The sequence below is a fragment of the Pteronotus mesoamericanus genome, unplaced genomic scaffold, assembly GCF_021234165.1.
Source record: "Pteronotus mesoamericanus isolate MK-2021 breed Mesoamerican mustached bat unplaced genomic scaffold, CSHL_Meso_final contig_73, whole genome shotgun sequence".
Classification (NCBI taxonomy): Eukaryota; Metazoa; Chordata; class Mammalia; order Chiroptera; family Mormoopidae; genus Pteronotus; species Pteronotus mesoamericanus.
Genome location: NW_026555245.1, coordinates 31,681,727 through 31,697,319, shown reverse-complemented (window position 1 = coordinate 31,697,319; position 15,593 = coordinate 31,681,727). Strand labels below are relative to the sequence as shown.

General features: G+C 35.2%; 1 protein-coding gene across 2 annotated transcripts in view; it reads right to left on the bottom strand.

Moving 5' to 3' along the window:
• Positions 1-15,593, bottom strand: part of CNTLN (centlein) — a 279,122-nt gene that overhangs the window by 259,584 nt on the left and 3,945 nt on the right. For both annotated transcript variants that reach the window (XM_054583186.1, XM_054583187.1), the window contains exon 2: positions 11,970-12,058. In XM_054583186.1, coding sequence (XP_054439161.1) covers positions 11,970-12,058 — 89 coding nt within the window. The remainder of the gene's footprint in view (positions 1-11,969; positions 12,059-15,593) is intronic.

Below are 15,593 nucleotides of genomic sequence, written 5' to 3'. Positions count from 1 at the left end.
TCCTAATCCCTTCTCAAGGGGAACTGACTTCATTTCCAACACATTATGGAGAAGTTCAAGCTAGAGGCACTCTCAAGAACAGTGTAGGTTGTGGTGAAAGGCAGCTTATAGAAAATTCATGATGCGCGCTCAACTATAGGCCTGCTAGTTTGCAGAAGAGAAATGAGAAATACGACAGCTGGCAGGAGCACTTAAATGGTTGGAAAAAATATCAAACACTGACTCAAACTTCACAGGAGCCATAATGAATTGGTTTGTAGAGTAACTTATGATCTGCAGGAGTAGCCAATCTTTTGGCATCTCTGCACCACATTGGAAGAAGAATTTTCTTGGGCCACCCATTAAATTCATTGCAACATATAATCACACAAAAAAATTCATAATGTTTTAAGTAAATTTATGATTCTGTATTGGGCCGCAGTCACAGCCATCCTGGGCTGCATGCAGCCCTCAGGCGTGCATTACTGAAAACAATTAAACAATCAGCCACCAGTTAGTGAAGTTTAACACCTGGGTATAGTCAAGGAATGAAAACAGGAGAGCCCTACCAAAATATTTCATCCTAGGGTGACTATGGACTTAGCCAAAGCTGCACCCTCCTCAGGAGCAATAGCAGAAACTTGCCACTTTTATAGGGGAAATAGACTTTAAAATAATCCAGCCAGTCACCAATGAAATAAGCCTGGGGGAGACCAGTAACCAGATTTGCTTACAATATATCTCAAATGTCCATGTCTAACAAAAAAAAATTACAAGTCATGCAAAGAAACAGAAAAGTTTAATCCATACATCAGAAAAAAGTTGAAAACAGAAACTGTCTAGGAGAATGAAAACATGTTGGATTTATTTAAAAAAAAAAAACAAAACTTCAAAATCATCATTAGAAATATGTTCAAAAAAACTAAAGGAAACCATAGTTACAGGGGTGTCCAACCCACAGCCCCCAGGCCACATGCAGCCCAGGACAGCTATGAATGTGACCCAACACAAAAATCATAAATTTACTTGAAACATTATGAGATTTTTTTGTTATTGTTTGTCACAATGTATTTAATGCGTGGCCCAAGACAACTCTTCCTCTTCCAGCATGGCCCAGAGACTCCAAAGGTTGGACATCCCTGGAAGTAAAAAGGGTATTATGACAATGTTGCAACAGAGACCAAATGAGATAGAAGCACCAAGTGGACACAGACAGTAATTTGATTTCATATGAAAAAGCAAAAAGCACTGGTAAAGGTAATTATGTTACTAGCAGTATTTATCTGGAAAATGGGAACAAAGGGAACTAGACATTGAGTTTAATAAACTGGGAAGCATAAACCTGCTTGCTAGCCAGGAAGCTACAATCCCACACCCCATGGGATTATAGCATTTCTCTACCAAGAGGATTAACACTCCTCCCTTCTCCCCCTCTGGTACTAGATGATCAGGTGGAACCACAGGAAGGCAGGCACATACCCAATAGAAGACAAAATGGTGCAGAGGGAGGTGCTGGACCAGAGAAGCCTGTCAGTCTAACCGGGGGAAAGAATGGATTGAGTGGGAAGTGGACCCACCCAAAGTGTGCAAAAGTTCAGGAAGTTGGTTATTTTGAGAAAGCACCTGGTCTGTCCCACACCCAAGATAACATAATTCCAGGGGAACAAAGCAGTGCACGTGTGCTCTCTCTCTCTCTCCCCCCTCCTCTCCCCCCCACTCTCCCTCTCTCTCTCTCTCACCTGGGTGACCCGCACTCACTCAGTGTGTTCATGCATCCTCTCTACATGGCCATGTGGCCTTTAGCAGCCATGTGGCCCATGGCCATGCAACTCAACACACAAGCTCCAGGAGGGACCCTGAATGGACTATAACTGGAAATACAATCTAAGCTACCTGGATGGGGACTGAGATGCTTAGCAGCTGCCTGTGGGATCCAAAGGACTGTATTTTAATATGAAGCCAAAACTCTGGACACTGGTGTTTATCCTGGCCTTGCTGAGGGCATGATTGGACTTTTTCCATGGTGGGACAGAGGAAGATGGGACATTGTAAACCTGGTGGATAGCTTCTACCACACAAATAATCCACACCACACCACACCACACCACAGTCTCCTGTGTGTAGATTCATTAAATGCTTTTCTCCCCATAGAAGGACCCAATTACCACCTACAATTATGTAAATTGTTCAAAAGCATGTTTTTCTACATTTTTCTCTTAACTGATTTGAGAAGGAACTGCTTAAAAAAATGTACATAAAATATTGATGGGCTTAAAACATGACAAATATAACATGTAACATAATTGCCAATAACACAAATCAGGTAGACAGTATTAAAGCTGTATTGGGCTAAGGAATGACAACATATCATAAAGCAGTAATTAGAAAAATGCATTGTTGTGTCTGTAATGTTAATAGGTTTAATATATATAATAACAATTGCACAAAAAGGGATAAAAGAGAATATAACTGTTCTTCAGTAATGCTTTTATATGTCACTGGAAATAAGCTTAGAAAAATCTGAGGCTAATTTTGTTAAAATACCCTAGAGCACCCCTAAAAATAACTCAAAAATTATAGTAAAAAAACTATTAAAGAAATTAAAGTGCTACCACAGAAAATATTCGCTGAATGCCAAAAAAGTAGTAGTAAAGGAAGAATGTAGGAGCAAAAAAGACATGAGGCATATTTATGACAAAAATTGAAATGGCAGCAATGGATTCAAGTATATCAATAACATTGAGGGTAAATAGATTAAACAATCCAAGCAAAAAGCAGAGACTGTCAGATTGGATTTAAAGAAAAGAAAACATTATCCGAAAATATGCTGCCTACATAAGACATACTTTAAGTTGAAAGACTCAAATGTACACTGAAAGTATGGAAAAAGACATAATGAAAATAGAGTCAATCCAACAGGAAGATATAACAATTATAAACACACATGTACTTAATAAACAGAGGATCAAAATACATGAGCAAAAATGACAAATGAAAAATGAAATGAAAAATTTAATTACAATAGTTGGAGACTTCAATAGCCCATGTGATGGTTAATTTCATATGCAAACTTGGAGGGTATTTTTGGATAAGAATAGCATTTAAATTTGTAAATCCTGACAAAGCAGAATGCCATCCATAATGTAAGTGTACCTCATCCAATGAGTTGAAAGCCTCAACAGAACAAAATGACCAGATTCCCTGAATAAGAAATTTTCCTTCAGACTTGATCTGCACCCATCAGCTCTCCGGAATGTCAAATGTGACAGCCTACACTGCAGATATGAACTTACCAGTCTCCATAATGAAGAAAAGTCTTTAAAATAAGTCTCTCTCTGTACACACACACACACACACACACACACACAAACACACACACACACCCCTCCCCCCCACCCCCCCTTTTTTTGGTTCTGTTTTTTTGCAGAATCCTGACCAATACACCCACCTACAATAATGGATACAACAACTAGAAAGAAGATCAACAAGGAAATACAAGACCTGAACAGCACTATAAACAAATTAGAACTAATAGATATCATAAGAACACTCCACCCAAAAACAACAGATCAAAAGATCACACACACACACACACACACACACACAAATCCAGTGTACATGGAACATTCCCAGAATAGCCCATATGTTAAACATTTAAAAAAATAAGCCTTAATAAATGTAAAAAGATAGAAATAACACAAAGGATGTTCTCTGAACACAATGGAATAAAACTGGAAATCAAATGGAAAAAAATGGGAAACTCACAAATATTAAACAACACACTCTTAAATAAACAATGGGTCAAAGAGGAAAACAAAAAAAATGAGAATATATTTTGAGATAAGGGAAAATAAAGACACAAGGTATTAAAATGCATGGGATATAATTAAACCAGTGCTTTAAGGAAAAATTATAGCTATAAATACCTAAGTTACAGAAAAATTAAGGTCTGAAGTCAATGATTTAATGTTCCAACATAAGACATGGAAAAAAAATAAGAGCAAATTAAGCCTAAAGCAAGCAGAAGGAAGGAATTATAAAGAATCAAGAAGAAATTGGTGAAATAGAGAATAGAAAAATAGAGAAAATAAGTGAAACCAAAAGCTGGTTCTTTGAAAAGATAAAAAAAGTGACAAACCTTTAGCTAAATTAACCATAGTGAAAATAGAGAAGTCTCATATTACCAGATTATCAATTTAAAAGTGTATATTACTAACAACCTAATAAAAGCAAAAAGGATCACAAAGTAATATATGAAAAGCTGTACACCAGCAAATTAGGTAACTTAGAAGAAATACACAACTTCCCAGAAAGACACAACCGACTCAAGAAAAAAAAAAAAGAAAACCTGAATCAACTGATTTCAATTACTAATAAAAAAAAAAATTACCCACAAAGAAAACCCAGGCTTTGTGGGTGAATGGGTTCACCAATGAATTCTACCAAATAACTTAAAAAATAATTATCAATACGTCAAAGACTACTATTCTTCCAAGATACAGAAGAAAAGGGAATACTTTTCAACCCATTTTATAAAGCCAACATAAACCCTAATTGAAAAAAAACAAAGGCATCACAAAGAAAAATCAACTACAGACTAATTCATATTTTAATAGAGTTAAAAATTCTCAAAAAATACTAACAAAACAAATCCAGCAACATATTAAGAGAATTATACATCATGACCAAGTGGTATTCATACCAGGAATGCAAGGTTGGTTTAACATCTAAAAATATCAATTAATGTGACATCATATCAACAGACTAGAAAACAAAAATCACAAGATCATCTCATAAACACAGAAAATGCAATTAATAGAATCAAACAACCTTTTGTAATTAAAAAAAAATGCTTAAACTAAGAACAGAATGAACTTCCTAAACCAACCATAGTGCTGAAGTGCTTTCTCTTTCTCATGTTCCTAAGTGCAAGAATGTCTTTGCTCAGGCATGAGTTATAATGCTATAGGTCGTGAGTTCAATAGAAATGAATCAACAATATATGTTAAATTAAATAAGATATCTTTAAATAGAAACACACGAAAAAGTAATATGTTAATCAGTTAACAAAAATGTTGTGACCAGAGTCTCACAGGAACGTAGTATTTTATTTACCGCATGAGCAATTGTTAAGTGTTTGCTAATTCGGTGTTCACAATGACTTTACAGAAAATAACTGCTGTGAATAACACTAATTGACTCTAAACACTAATGTAACTGGGTAAAATAACACAATGTCTAGGATTTGCTTCAAAATAATCCATTGGTGGTAGGTAGAGGGAGCAGAGAAGCAGAAGGGTACAGGAGTTTATAGATGAAACAAGATTGGTCATGTGTTGATAACTGCTCAAACATGAGAGTTCATTAATACATTTTCTCTGCCTTTGCAACTGATTAAAACTTGCCACAATAAAAAATAAAACACACAGATACAAACATACTTAAAGATATCTCACCAAAACAATTATAAGACAAAAATAAATGTCAAAAAATCTAAAAAATAAAGTACTATGAATAAGGGCTGCATTTCTCCAAAAAGGTACTAATGGCTCTTGGAGAAATATAATTCTTTAATTGAGCAGGATTATCCTATCATTTCAGGATGTTTAGCAATCCCAGCCTTCGTCTACTATGTCACTAGCACCAATGATGCAGGCAAAGCTTTGTTCACTAAGCCATTCATCACAGCATCACTATATAATTTTTAAAAAATAAAATAACCTTAACATACAATAAGAAGACACTGTTAAATATAAATATGGTACATCAAAACAATGGAATACACTGTAACACCTAAAAATATTATACTTACTCTTGAAGAGGATGAACTGACAACAGAAAAATGGCATTCCCAATCACAATGCCTTTAATAAATTCCTATGAGCGTGTAAAACAGGAAATGGAGTCCAAAATGGAACTTGAATTTAACAAATATCTAAAAGACAAATGAATGGGCTCAAAGACAGGTCCAGGGAAGAAAAATCATAATCCAAAACCTAAGTAGTGTCTGTAGTGGAAAAAGAAGCTGTTTATTCTGAAAGAGACCCAGAGAGGCTCTAAGTACCCAATTAGTAAATATAGAAAGCAGAAACCCCCAGGAATCAAGATGACATATAAGGAATCATTTACCAGAAAGCTGGGCTTCTCACTCATCCACATTCAGAATAGCTAACTGCAGCATTTGCCTACAGCAAATGACTGAAGACTACTTTCAAACAACCATTTGCCTGATGGCAGTTATCAGTAAGTTTAGAAAGCAACTGGTCCAAATTCATAAGCCAATGGTCCTAGGGAAGAACATCTTCAGCCATTATACCAATGTCTGAACACAGATATTCTTTATGATTTAAAACAAAAAAAAAGGCAGAAAAGAAGGGAGATTAGAAATTTCAGGAGTAAAAAATATTTTCCAGGAAGACCAAGACACAAATACAGGGTCCAGCACTAATAATGCCCATTTTTTGTAACAAAATCTTTTGTTGCAAAATCATACGCATATAATTCTGTAACATAACAATATCACACTCAAGCACACCATATGATATTTTATGTGAAATGTTCAAATTAAAACTATAAATTAGTATACCCTAGCTGGTGTGGCTTAGTGGATTGAGTGCCGGCCTGCAAACAAAAGGGTTATTGGTTCGATTCCCTGTCAGGGCACATGCCTGGGTTGCAGGGCAGGTCCCCAGTGGGGCACACACGAGAGGCAACAACACACTGATGTTTCTCTCCCTCTCTTTCTCCCTCCCTTTCCCCTTCTAAAATAAATAAATAAATAAAATCTCAAAAAATTACTATAAATTATTACACCCATATTATTACCCTACCAACCACACTCAAGCAGGCCTTATTTCTGCCAGACTCAGTATTACACAAAGTGTAGCAATATATGGGTAATTAATAGACTATACAGAAAGACAGTGTATTTGACATTGAAAGTATTCTTCTTTGACAGATTAGATTGAATAGCACAACATTTTCCCTTACCAACAGGTCCAAACATACTACATGGTTCTTTAAGAAATATTTACATAATTATAAAATTATAAATGTTACTTATAAGTACCTAATTTCAAAAGTCAACTAAAATTCCAATATCTCATAGTGTGATTTTTTAACTACAACAAAATTATCTGGGAAACTTATTTTAAAAAGACTCCTAGACCTCATCTCTAGAGATTCAGTGGATCAGGGGAAAGTCTCAGAGATCTACATTTAGGTAAATTTCCCAAGTATATCTTGTTCCCATTGGTGAATCGTTATTGTAAATATTGAGAATCTTTAATGTAAAGCAGTAATTACAAAATTTTCCACTATATACCTTATCACCAAAAAGTTTTTGAGTACCCACCCCCAATATATGTACATTTATTTATAAATTGTATATATATTTTTATATAAGTATATGTTACAGAATATGAAAAATATAAATCTTAAAGAATGAGAACAATGACCTAACAATATTTGCTTCTGCCACAACCAAGAGTAAGGTGATAATTAAAGAGAGCTTTAGAAAGTTTAAAAATACAGGTATAACAACTTAGCAAGTTTAAAAATATAACAAAAATAAATAGGAGGACAAAGAATCACAGAAATGACAACTGAAGTGCCAAGAATGTACCTTCTAGAAGGTTCATTCTGCTAAAAAACAGAGTGGGCAGAGTGGTCACATCCTAACTAATGGATGGTTGAGGAAGTTACAAGGGTACATAACAAAAGGCTTAATTCTGATTATCAAAAGGAAAAAACAATGCATTAGAATACAAGCAACATGAGGAGAAACTGCACTATTTTAAGAGTTCATAATAATAAAGGATAGTAAAAGTAAACATAGGTATATATCACAGATTTTTTTAATTTTTTATTTTTAAGTCATGTTTATTCTCTTACAGTTGTCTCAATTTTTCCCCCTTTGCCCTCCTCCATCCCTCCCACCCCACCCCACCACTCCCACAGTCAATTCCCACTCTGTTGTCCATGTCCAAGGGTTATTCATACATGTTCTTTGTTTAGTCCCTTCTCCTTCTTTCCACCATTGTCCTCTTTCCCCATCTCCTCTGGTCACTTTCAGTCAGCTCCATGTTTCCATGCCTATAGTTTATTTTCTTCATTTGTTTATTTAGTTGAATAGATTCCACTTATAGGTGAGATCATATGGTATTTGTCTTTCACCAACTGGCATATTTCACTTAGCATAATATTCTCCAGTTCCATCCATGTTGTCGCAAAAGGTAGGGTTCCTTCTTTCTTTATTTTTTTAAAATGCAGATTTATTTTATTTATTTATTCATTTTAAATGTCAAAATCCATTATAAAATATTAAGAAATTTAAATCTGTTATAAAGTCTCGGCAATTAAAACATGACACCAGCACAGAAATAATCAAGTTGATCAATGAAATGAGCATTCTAGAAAAAAAATTATATCTAACAATGTAATACATGATTAAATTAATATTTCAAATCAATGGGGAAAATAAGGTTTATTTAATAAATAAGGTGCATGGCCCACTATTACTTGAAATAAAATAAATATAGAGCCCTATTTTACACATCATACAAAAAATATTCAGGTGAGTTAAAAATCAATGTGTAAAATTTCAGGAGTTTTAGGAGAAAATACAAAATAATACTTTTTTACCCTGAAGTGAAATATTCAAACCCAGAAGCTATAAAGTAAAATATTGATAATATGACTATATTAAACATTTAAGACTCTACAGTAACATACATATAAAAAAGTTAAAGGACAAATAATAGAATAGGAAAGTATTTGCAACACATTAAAAAGGGGTTAATAGTTTTGGGAGGTTTTTTTTAGGGAAAAAATTCTACAAACATTTAATCAAAAAATGGATAAAGAATACCAAAAAGTCATTTAAAGCTTTTTAAAACTAATAGAAATAGGCAAGAAATATACAAAAACAGCTTTAGTTTCAACAAATAATAAAATTAACAACTGAAATAATACATCATTGTCACAATCAGATTAATAAATATTAAAAATATTGGTAATATCAAGTATTAGTGACTGTGAAAGGAACTGGGTATTCATAGACTCTTTTTCTTCATCTTGCAATGCCGGTTGGGTGGAGGTATATTCTTTTAGCCTTCTTTTGTCTGGGAAACTCCTTATTTCACCTTCCATCTTAATTGAAAATCTTGCTGGGTAGAGCAATCTTGGTTGCAAGCCTTTGCTTTTCATTACTTGGAATATTTCTTGTCACTCCCTTCTGGCCTGTAATGTTTCTGTTGAGATTCAGCTACTAGCCGTACTGGGGCTCCCTCTTGCTCCCTTGCTTGCTTTAGGACTCTCTGTTGTCTTTTATATTTGCAATTTTAATGATGATATGTCTTGGAGGGGGCCTCATTGGGTTCCTCTTGAATGGGACCCTCTCTGTTTCCTGAATTTGTGTGACTTTTTCTCTCCTCAAATTAGGGACGTTTTCCATCATTACTTTTTCAAACACGTTCTCTATCCCTTCCTCCTCCTCTTCTTCTTCTGGTATCCCTACTATATAAATATTATTACGTTTCAGGTTGTCCTACATTTCCTTAAACACATCTTCATTCTTTAGCTTTTTTTCATTTTCTTGCTCTTTCTGGGAGCCTTTTGCTACCTTATTCTCCAGCTTGCTGATTCAATGCTCAGCTTCATCTAGCCTGCTTTTGATTCCTTCTACTGTGTTCTTCAATTCAGAAATTGTATTCTTCATTTCTTCTTATCTCTTATTGATAGTTCCTATGTCTTTTTTCATGCTGATACAGTTTGCAGTAAGTTCCTCGTAGTTTCCCTGTAGTTTTTTGTAATTCTCTCTGAGCTCACTGAGCTCATTGAGCTTCCTTAGAACTGTTGTTTGGAACTCAGTATCTGATAGTTTATTGGCCTCTATTTCATTTAGTTCTTCTGGGGATTCCTCCTTTCCCTTTGACTGAGAGGTGTTTCTTTGTATTCCCATTATTTGTGCAACTCTTCTTTTTTGCTTCTGCTTCTTAAATTGATCTATCTTGATTTTCTGATTTTGTGGTATGAACTTCCATGGTACGAGACCATTGTTTTGTCTTTCTGGATCTGCCTCTGATAATGTCAGGTGTTGACCCTGTCTGACCTTAGGCAGTCTGTTCAAGGCTTCCAGGAATCTACTGTCTGTGGCTATCTCCTTCAGTTGTTAATCTAGTCACTCTGCACTCAGCACTCTGGCTTAGACACCACAGGGTAAGGCAGAGGCCCTCCAGGGAGCGGGGTTATTGGGTCCTCTCACACTGCTGCCCTCAGGGGTGTAGTGTGCCTGAGCAAGATGGCTGCTGCCATGTAGGGGATGAGTCAGCACCAGGATCCCACCAGCTATTCTCTCAGTTCTTTCCCCAAAGCCTCCTTCCCTAGTCACTCCTCAGGCATCTTTAGCCCACTCTGCCCCCACGTTTTGCCAGAGACCAGAGTAAGTGGCAGTTAGGTTATGATAAAACTGATTCTTCTGTATCCGAGGTTACAAGGCTTCTCTCTCACTATTGTTGTTTGTTCCAGGTGATTTCTCCACAATTTAGTTGTAATTCCAGATTGGTCCTGGGAGGAGGTCAGTGTGACTTTCACTCATTCAACCACTATCTTGATTCCTTATATATCACACATTTTTAAAAGTCAAATTCCAGCAATATTGGAATGATCCCAGGGTAAGAAACTCCAAAGGTAAATTCAGTTAAAGTTATCAAAAAATTATATTCAAGTTACATAATCATGATTCCAATAAAGAGAAAGGAAAAGGTATCCATATGCTTAGCTTGTCATTCAGGAAATGTACTGAAATCCATTTAATAGGAAAGCAAGTGTTTTAACTGCTGTTTTAAGTGTCATGGGGCTACTGTGTACCAAATATTTGATAAGGAGTACCTAGCATCACTCCACTGTTTCTAATAACCAAGGAGAAGTCCAATAATCTATAGCTAAATGAAAGGGTACCTTGCACAGAATAGAGTGTTAAGTAAAATCCCTCAACCAATTCCAGAACACTTACACCACTCTGGCAAGGTCATCCCAGGATTTCAAATAAACACTGTAATTATCTTTGGGGAAAATTGAGCCATGTCTAGGAAGGTGCCAACAAAGGCAATCTATAAGTAACAAGCCAAACAACAGGGACTTATCCAATGTTTAAAGCTGAGCTATAATAGCTTAACACAAACACACACAGTATCTAAGTCACAGTTTCACCTCTTACCTGCAAACTTCCCAAATATGTCAAAATATGAGCATGAAATGTGGCTTATTTACATATATTATGTGGTGAAATGGCATTCCCTGAAGTAAATCCAATAGTTTTATCATGTTCCACATTCATTTGGAAATAAAATACATCTCTTTAGGCAGTGAGTTTCAACCAATGTGCCACAAGAGGCACACTGGTGTGCCACAAGAATTGTTAAAACATGCATTACCCGACTATTTAGTCAGAGGCACTGACCTCTTTTCCCATAGGCTGTCAAAATAAAAAAAAAATGACAACATCTCTGGCCAGGTGACTCAGCTGGTTGGAGTGTCATCCCAAGATTATGGGTTTGATCCCTGGTCAGGGCACAGATCTAAATTTCAGGCTCAATCCCCAGTAAAGGTGCATATGAGAGGCAACCAGTTAATGTTTATTTCTAATATCCACATTAATGTTTTTCTCTCTCTCTCCCCCCATTCTTCCCTCTCTAAAATCAATAAACATACACTCAGGTGATGATTACAAAAAAATTTTTTAATGACAACAGTCAACACAACAATAGCCATCCAGTATGCATGAATCAAAATTACACCTACGTTTTGGTCAGATTGGCAAAAAATAGATTTTTTTGGTGTGATGTAAGATTGTGGTTACTAGTTTACATGAGCCATAAGATGACAAAGGTTGACAATCACTGCCTAGGGGATCAGTGTTAAATTTTAATAACGAAGAGAAACAAAGTCAACAAACCAAATACTCATGAAAAAGTAATTTAAGAGCTTACCTTTCTACAATCAAACTGATTGTTTGTGTGAGATCTGGGTTTGTCACCTGGAGACGTTTCCACAAAGACCATACAAATTCTTTATCAGCCTGAAAGAAATAAGACATTTTAAATGCATTTACTTTGTAGCTATAACAGAAAAAACAATACTTGACACTAAACTAGAAATGAAAAAAATTACTTGATTGCTAGTACTATAACTATTAAATAGATCCTTAAAAAAATATAGCCAGAAAGCTTTATTTTAAAAAGTTCTTATACTGGTAACCCACATTCGCTTTTACTATTTCTACCCTTCACATTTTAGGGCATAAACACTGAAATGCTGAATATCAAAGTAAATTTGCTGTAAAAGAAAATTGTCCTCCAGCTATGGCTCCATTTCCAGCTCCCTTTTCAGCAAAATTCCTGGAAAGAGCTGCTTATAATCACTGTTTCCACTTCTTCCCATTCACTCTATGACATCCTCCAGTCAGATTTCCCTCCCCACTATTATGCTAAAATCATTTTTCAAGGTCCTATATATAGCCAAATCCAAATGGACAATGAACAGTTTTAGTACATAAGGCCTAGGTCAGTTATTATCAATACTGGTGGACTGTTAGGAATCACTTTTGGGAAGTCTGTTTGTTGTTTGTTTGTTTGTTTTTAAATAGTGACTATCTAGGGATTCTGATTTAATTGGTTTCAGGTAAGTTTCAAGTATTTTCTAAAAGCTCCTGTGATTCCTTGGCTGGTGTGGCTCAGTGGATTGAGTGCCAGCCTGTAAACTCAAAGCTCAAAGCTCAAAGCTCAAACCAGCCAGCACTGGTTTGATTCCTGGTCAGGGAACATGTCTGGGTTGTAAGCCAGGTCCCCAGCTAGGGGCACGCAGGAGGCAACCGGTTGATGTATCTCTTGCACAGCACATCAACGTTTCTCTCCCTCTTCTCCCCTGCTTCTCTCTCTAAAAATCTTTTTCTTTTTTTAGGAAAAAAGTTCCTGAGGTAATTCTATGCACATAGCATTGAGAACCAATGCCCTAAGTGACCTCATTTAATTCCATGGTTTTATATTTTACATACACACACTACACTAATGACTCCCCCATTGCTCTCTGGCTGTCTCCTCTATCCCTAGATGCAGACTGGAATCTCCAAATACCTTCTCAATAATTCCATTTGAATGCCTAATAGGTATCTGAAATTTAAATTACCCCTCCCCCAAAAAATATTTCATTCCCTATCATTTCTGCACCTCTGTGTCTCAGAATATGACACCATCTACTCATTTGTTCAAAGGCCTAAAACCTAGGAGTCAATCTGGATTGCTCTTTTCTCCTCACATTTCATATCCAAATCATCAGTAAATCCTACTGGCCTTACCTACAAAATGTATCCCAATTCTAACTACTTCTCAACTTCTCTAACACCATCACCCTTATCCAGATCAAATCCATCTCTTGCCCAATTCTCAACAATGGTACTCTAGCTTCCTTATAACTCAAAATTCTCCAATGGGTTCCTGTAAATTAGGAAAAGAATCCAAACTCCTAACCAAGATTTCAAGACCCCACATTATCTAGCCCCATACACACCTGTCTGACATCATCTATCACTCTCCTCCTTGTTCACAATGACTTTCTTACTCTACCTGTACCAAGATCTTTGTATGTGTACTATCCACCATATCTTCATGTAGACTATTATCTACTATATTTATAGCTGCCCAAACTGGTAAGTCTCTGGTAATCCCTTGCCCTGTTTAAATTTTTTTCATAGCATGTTTAAAAATACTGTATTTGATTGTTTGTGTTTGTGTTTATCTCTATTTGTAGTTCTCTCCATCATCCATTTACCCTTTCCTATTAGTAACAGAGAACATTTTGGCTCTTTGCTGCCCAAACAAAAGACTGGCCGCTCTTGCCTGTGGGCTATGCAACTACGTTCTGCTAATAAGTGTAAGAATCTGTTGTCGGGAATCTTAAAAATTAGATTTATGTCTACCAATTGTGTTACAAATATTGTTCCCAGTATGTTGTTGCTTATTTAGCTTTATGATGAATTCTTGGAGAAGAAAAGGTGGTTATAAACTTCATATACTCAAATTTACCCATCTTTTCCACTCCAGCTTGTAGATTTTATGTACCAATTAGAAGGCCCTCTCTACTCCAATGTTAGAAATATATTTACCTATACTTCTAAAATTTTGTTTTCATTTTTTAATGCTCAAATCTTTGCTCTATTTTGTTTGTTATATGCTTTTGACAGCATGAGTACTAGAGAGTACTATCTAACAATTATTACATGTCATCCTTTACTTTATCCTTTTAAAAGTAGGAATTCAGCATTTGTTAAAGACAAGAAATGTCAATACAGCGGTGGGCAAAAGCAAGTTTACAGTTGTCATGCAAGAAACAGTTTATTCTTGTGTTACTTATTAATTATTGTATTATCTTCCATATGAACTGTAAACCTCCTTTTGCCCAACCCACACATAAAAGTTCATAACCTGCTTGAAAGGCAATAAAGGAAGCTACTACACCTTTATGTGTTCTAATATTTCTATTTTTAAAACACAAAATCTCTTGAAACGAATGTTATCTATAAACTTATAGTTTGCTTCCAAACAAAATAGCAAGAATTGCCATTTTCATCTCAACTTTTCTACCTAAAATACTAAGCAAGAAAGATTAATATAAAAATGTAAAAAAAAAGTTAACATTTATAAAATAACTAAGCTACCTCAGCTTCACTAAGCTACCTCACTTACTAAAAAAGGATTTAGCTGCAGTGAAAATGACGATAAATCAATAAATATCTGATGAAAAAATCTTTGCACCTTAATTTATCCTTTTTTTCTCTTTTTCTTTTTATTGTTGTTATGGTTATTTCACATCTCCTCTTCAATCCCCAACAAAACGAAAGTAATAAATTCTCCTTAAGCTGTTTTTCTCACAGAGGCCAGAGAAAAAAGCCTCCTCCAGAGGAAAAGAATCCTCCAAAACACTTCATTATTTACAATTTATACCCAAAAGTCATTTCAGGAAAAATTTGCTTCCAAATTTCTTCAGTTTAAACTTTCATTATTAATTTCTTTCTTTCATTTATGGTCAGCAGCAGTATTCAGATTTTCTTTGTTCCCTAAAAATACTCAACTGTGTAAGTGATACCTAATTTGAAAAAAAAGTTTTATTGATTAAATGCTATGTATGGATTGTGGGACTAGTGTATGTACTGGTTTTTGTGAGTTTCTTAGTTATTTAAATGCTCTGTCATCTTCAATGTGGATTATACCTCTAGGTACTAAAAAGATCTTTCATATAGAAAAAGAAATAAAGGCCCCAACAAACACAAAACTAGTTTCCAAACTATTCCAGACATTATTAAAGCAAGGAAACTAACCACTACCAATAACATTGTCTTTATATTTTCCTATGTTTTTCCTTCCTTTGAACACTTAAGTATGTTTTTAAAAAAATTAAAAATATAAACCTTTAAAAATTACTCATAAAATTATTTATTACTACAAAACTTCTACCCAGAATCAAATAATTTAAAATTTAAATTAAAAAATCCTACTGTTTCTCACAGTTTATTAAACTCAGCCTATGAATGAGTTTACTAAATGCTAGGAGATTTGGGC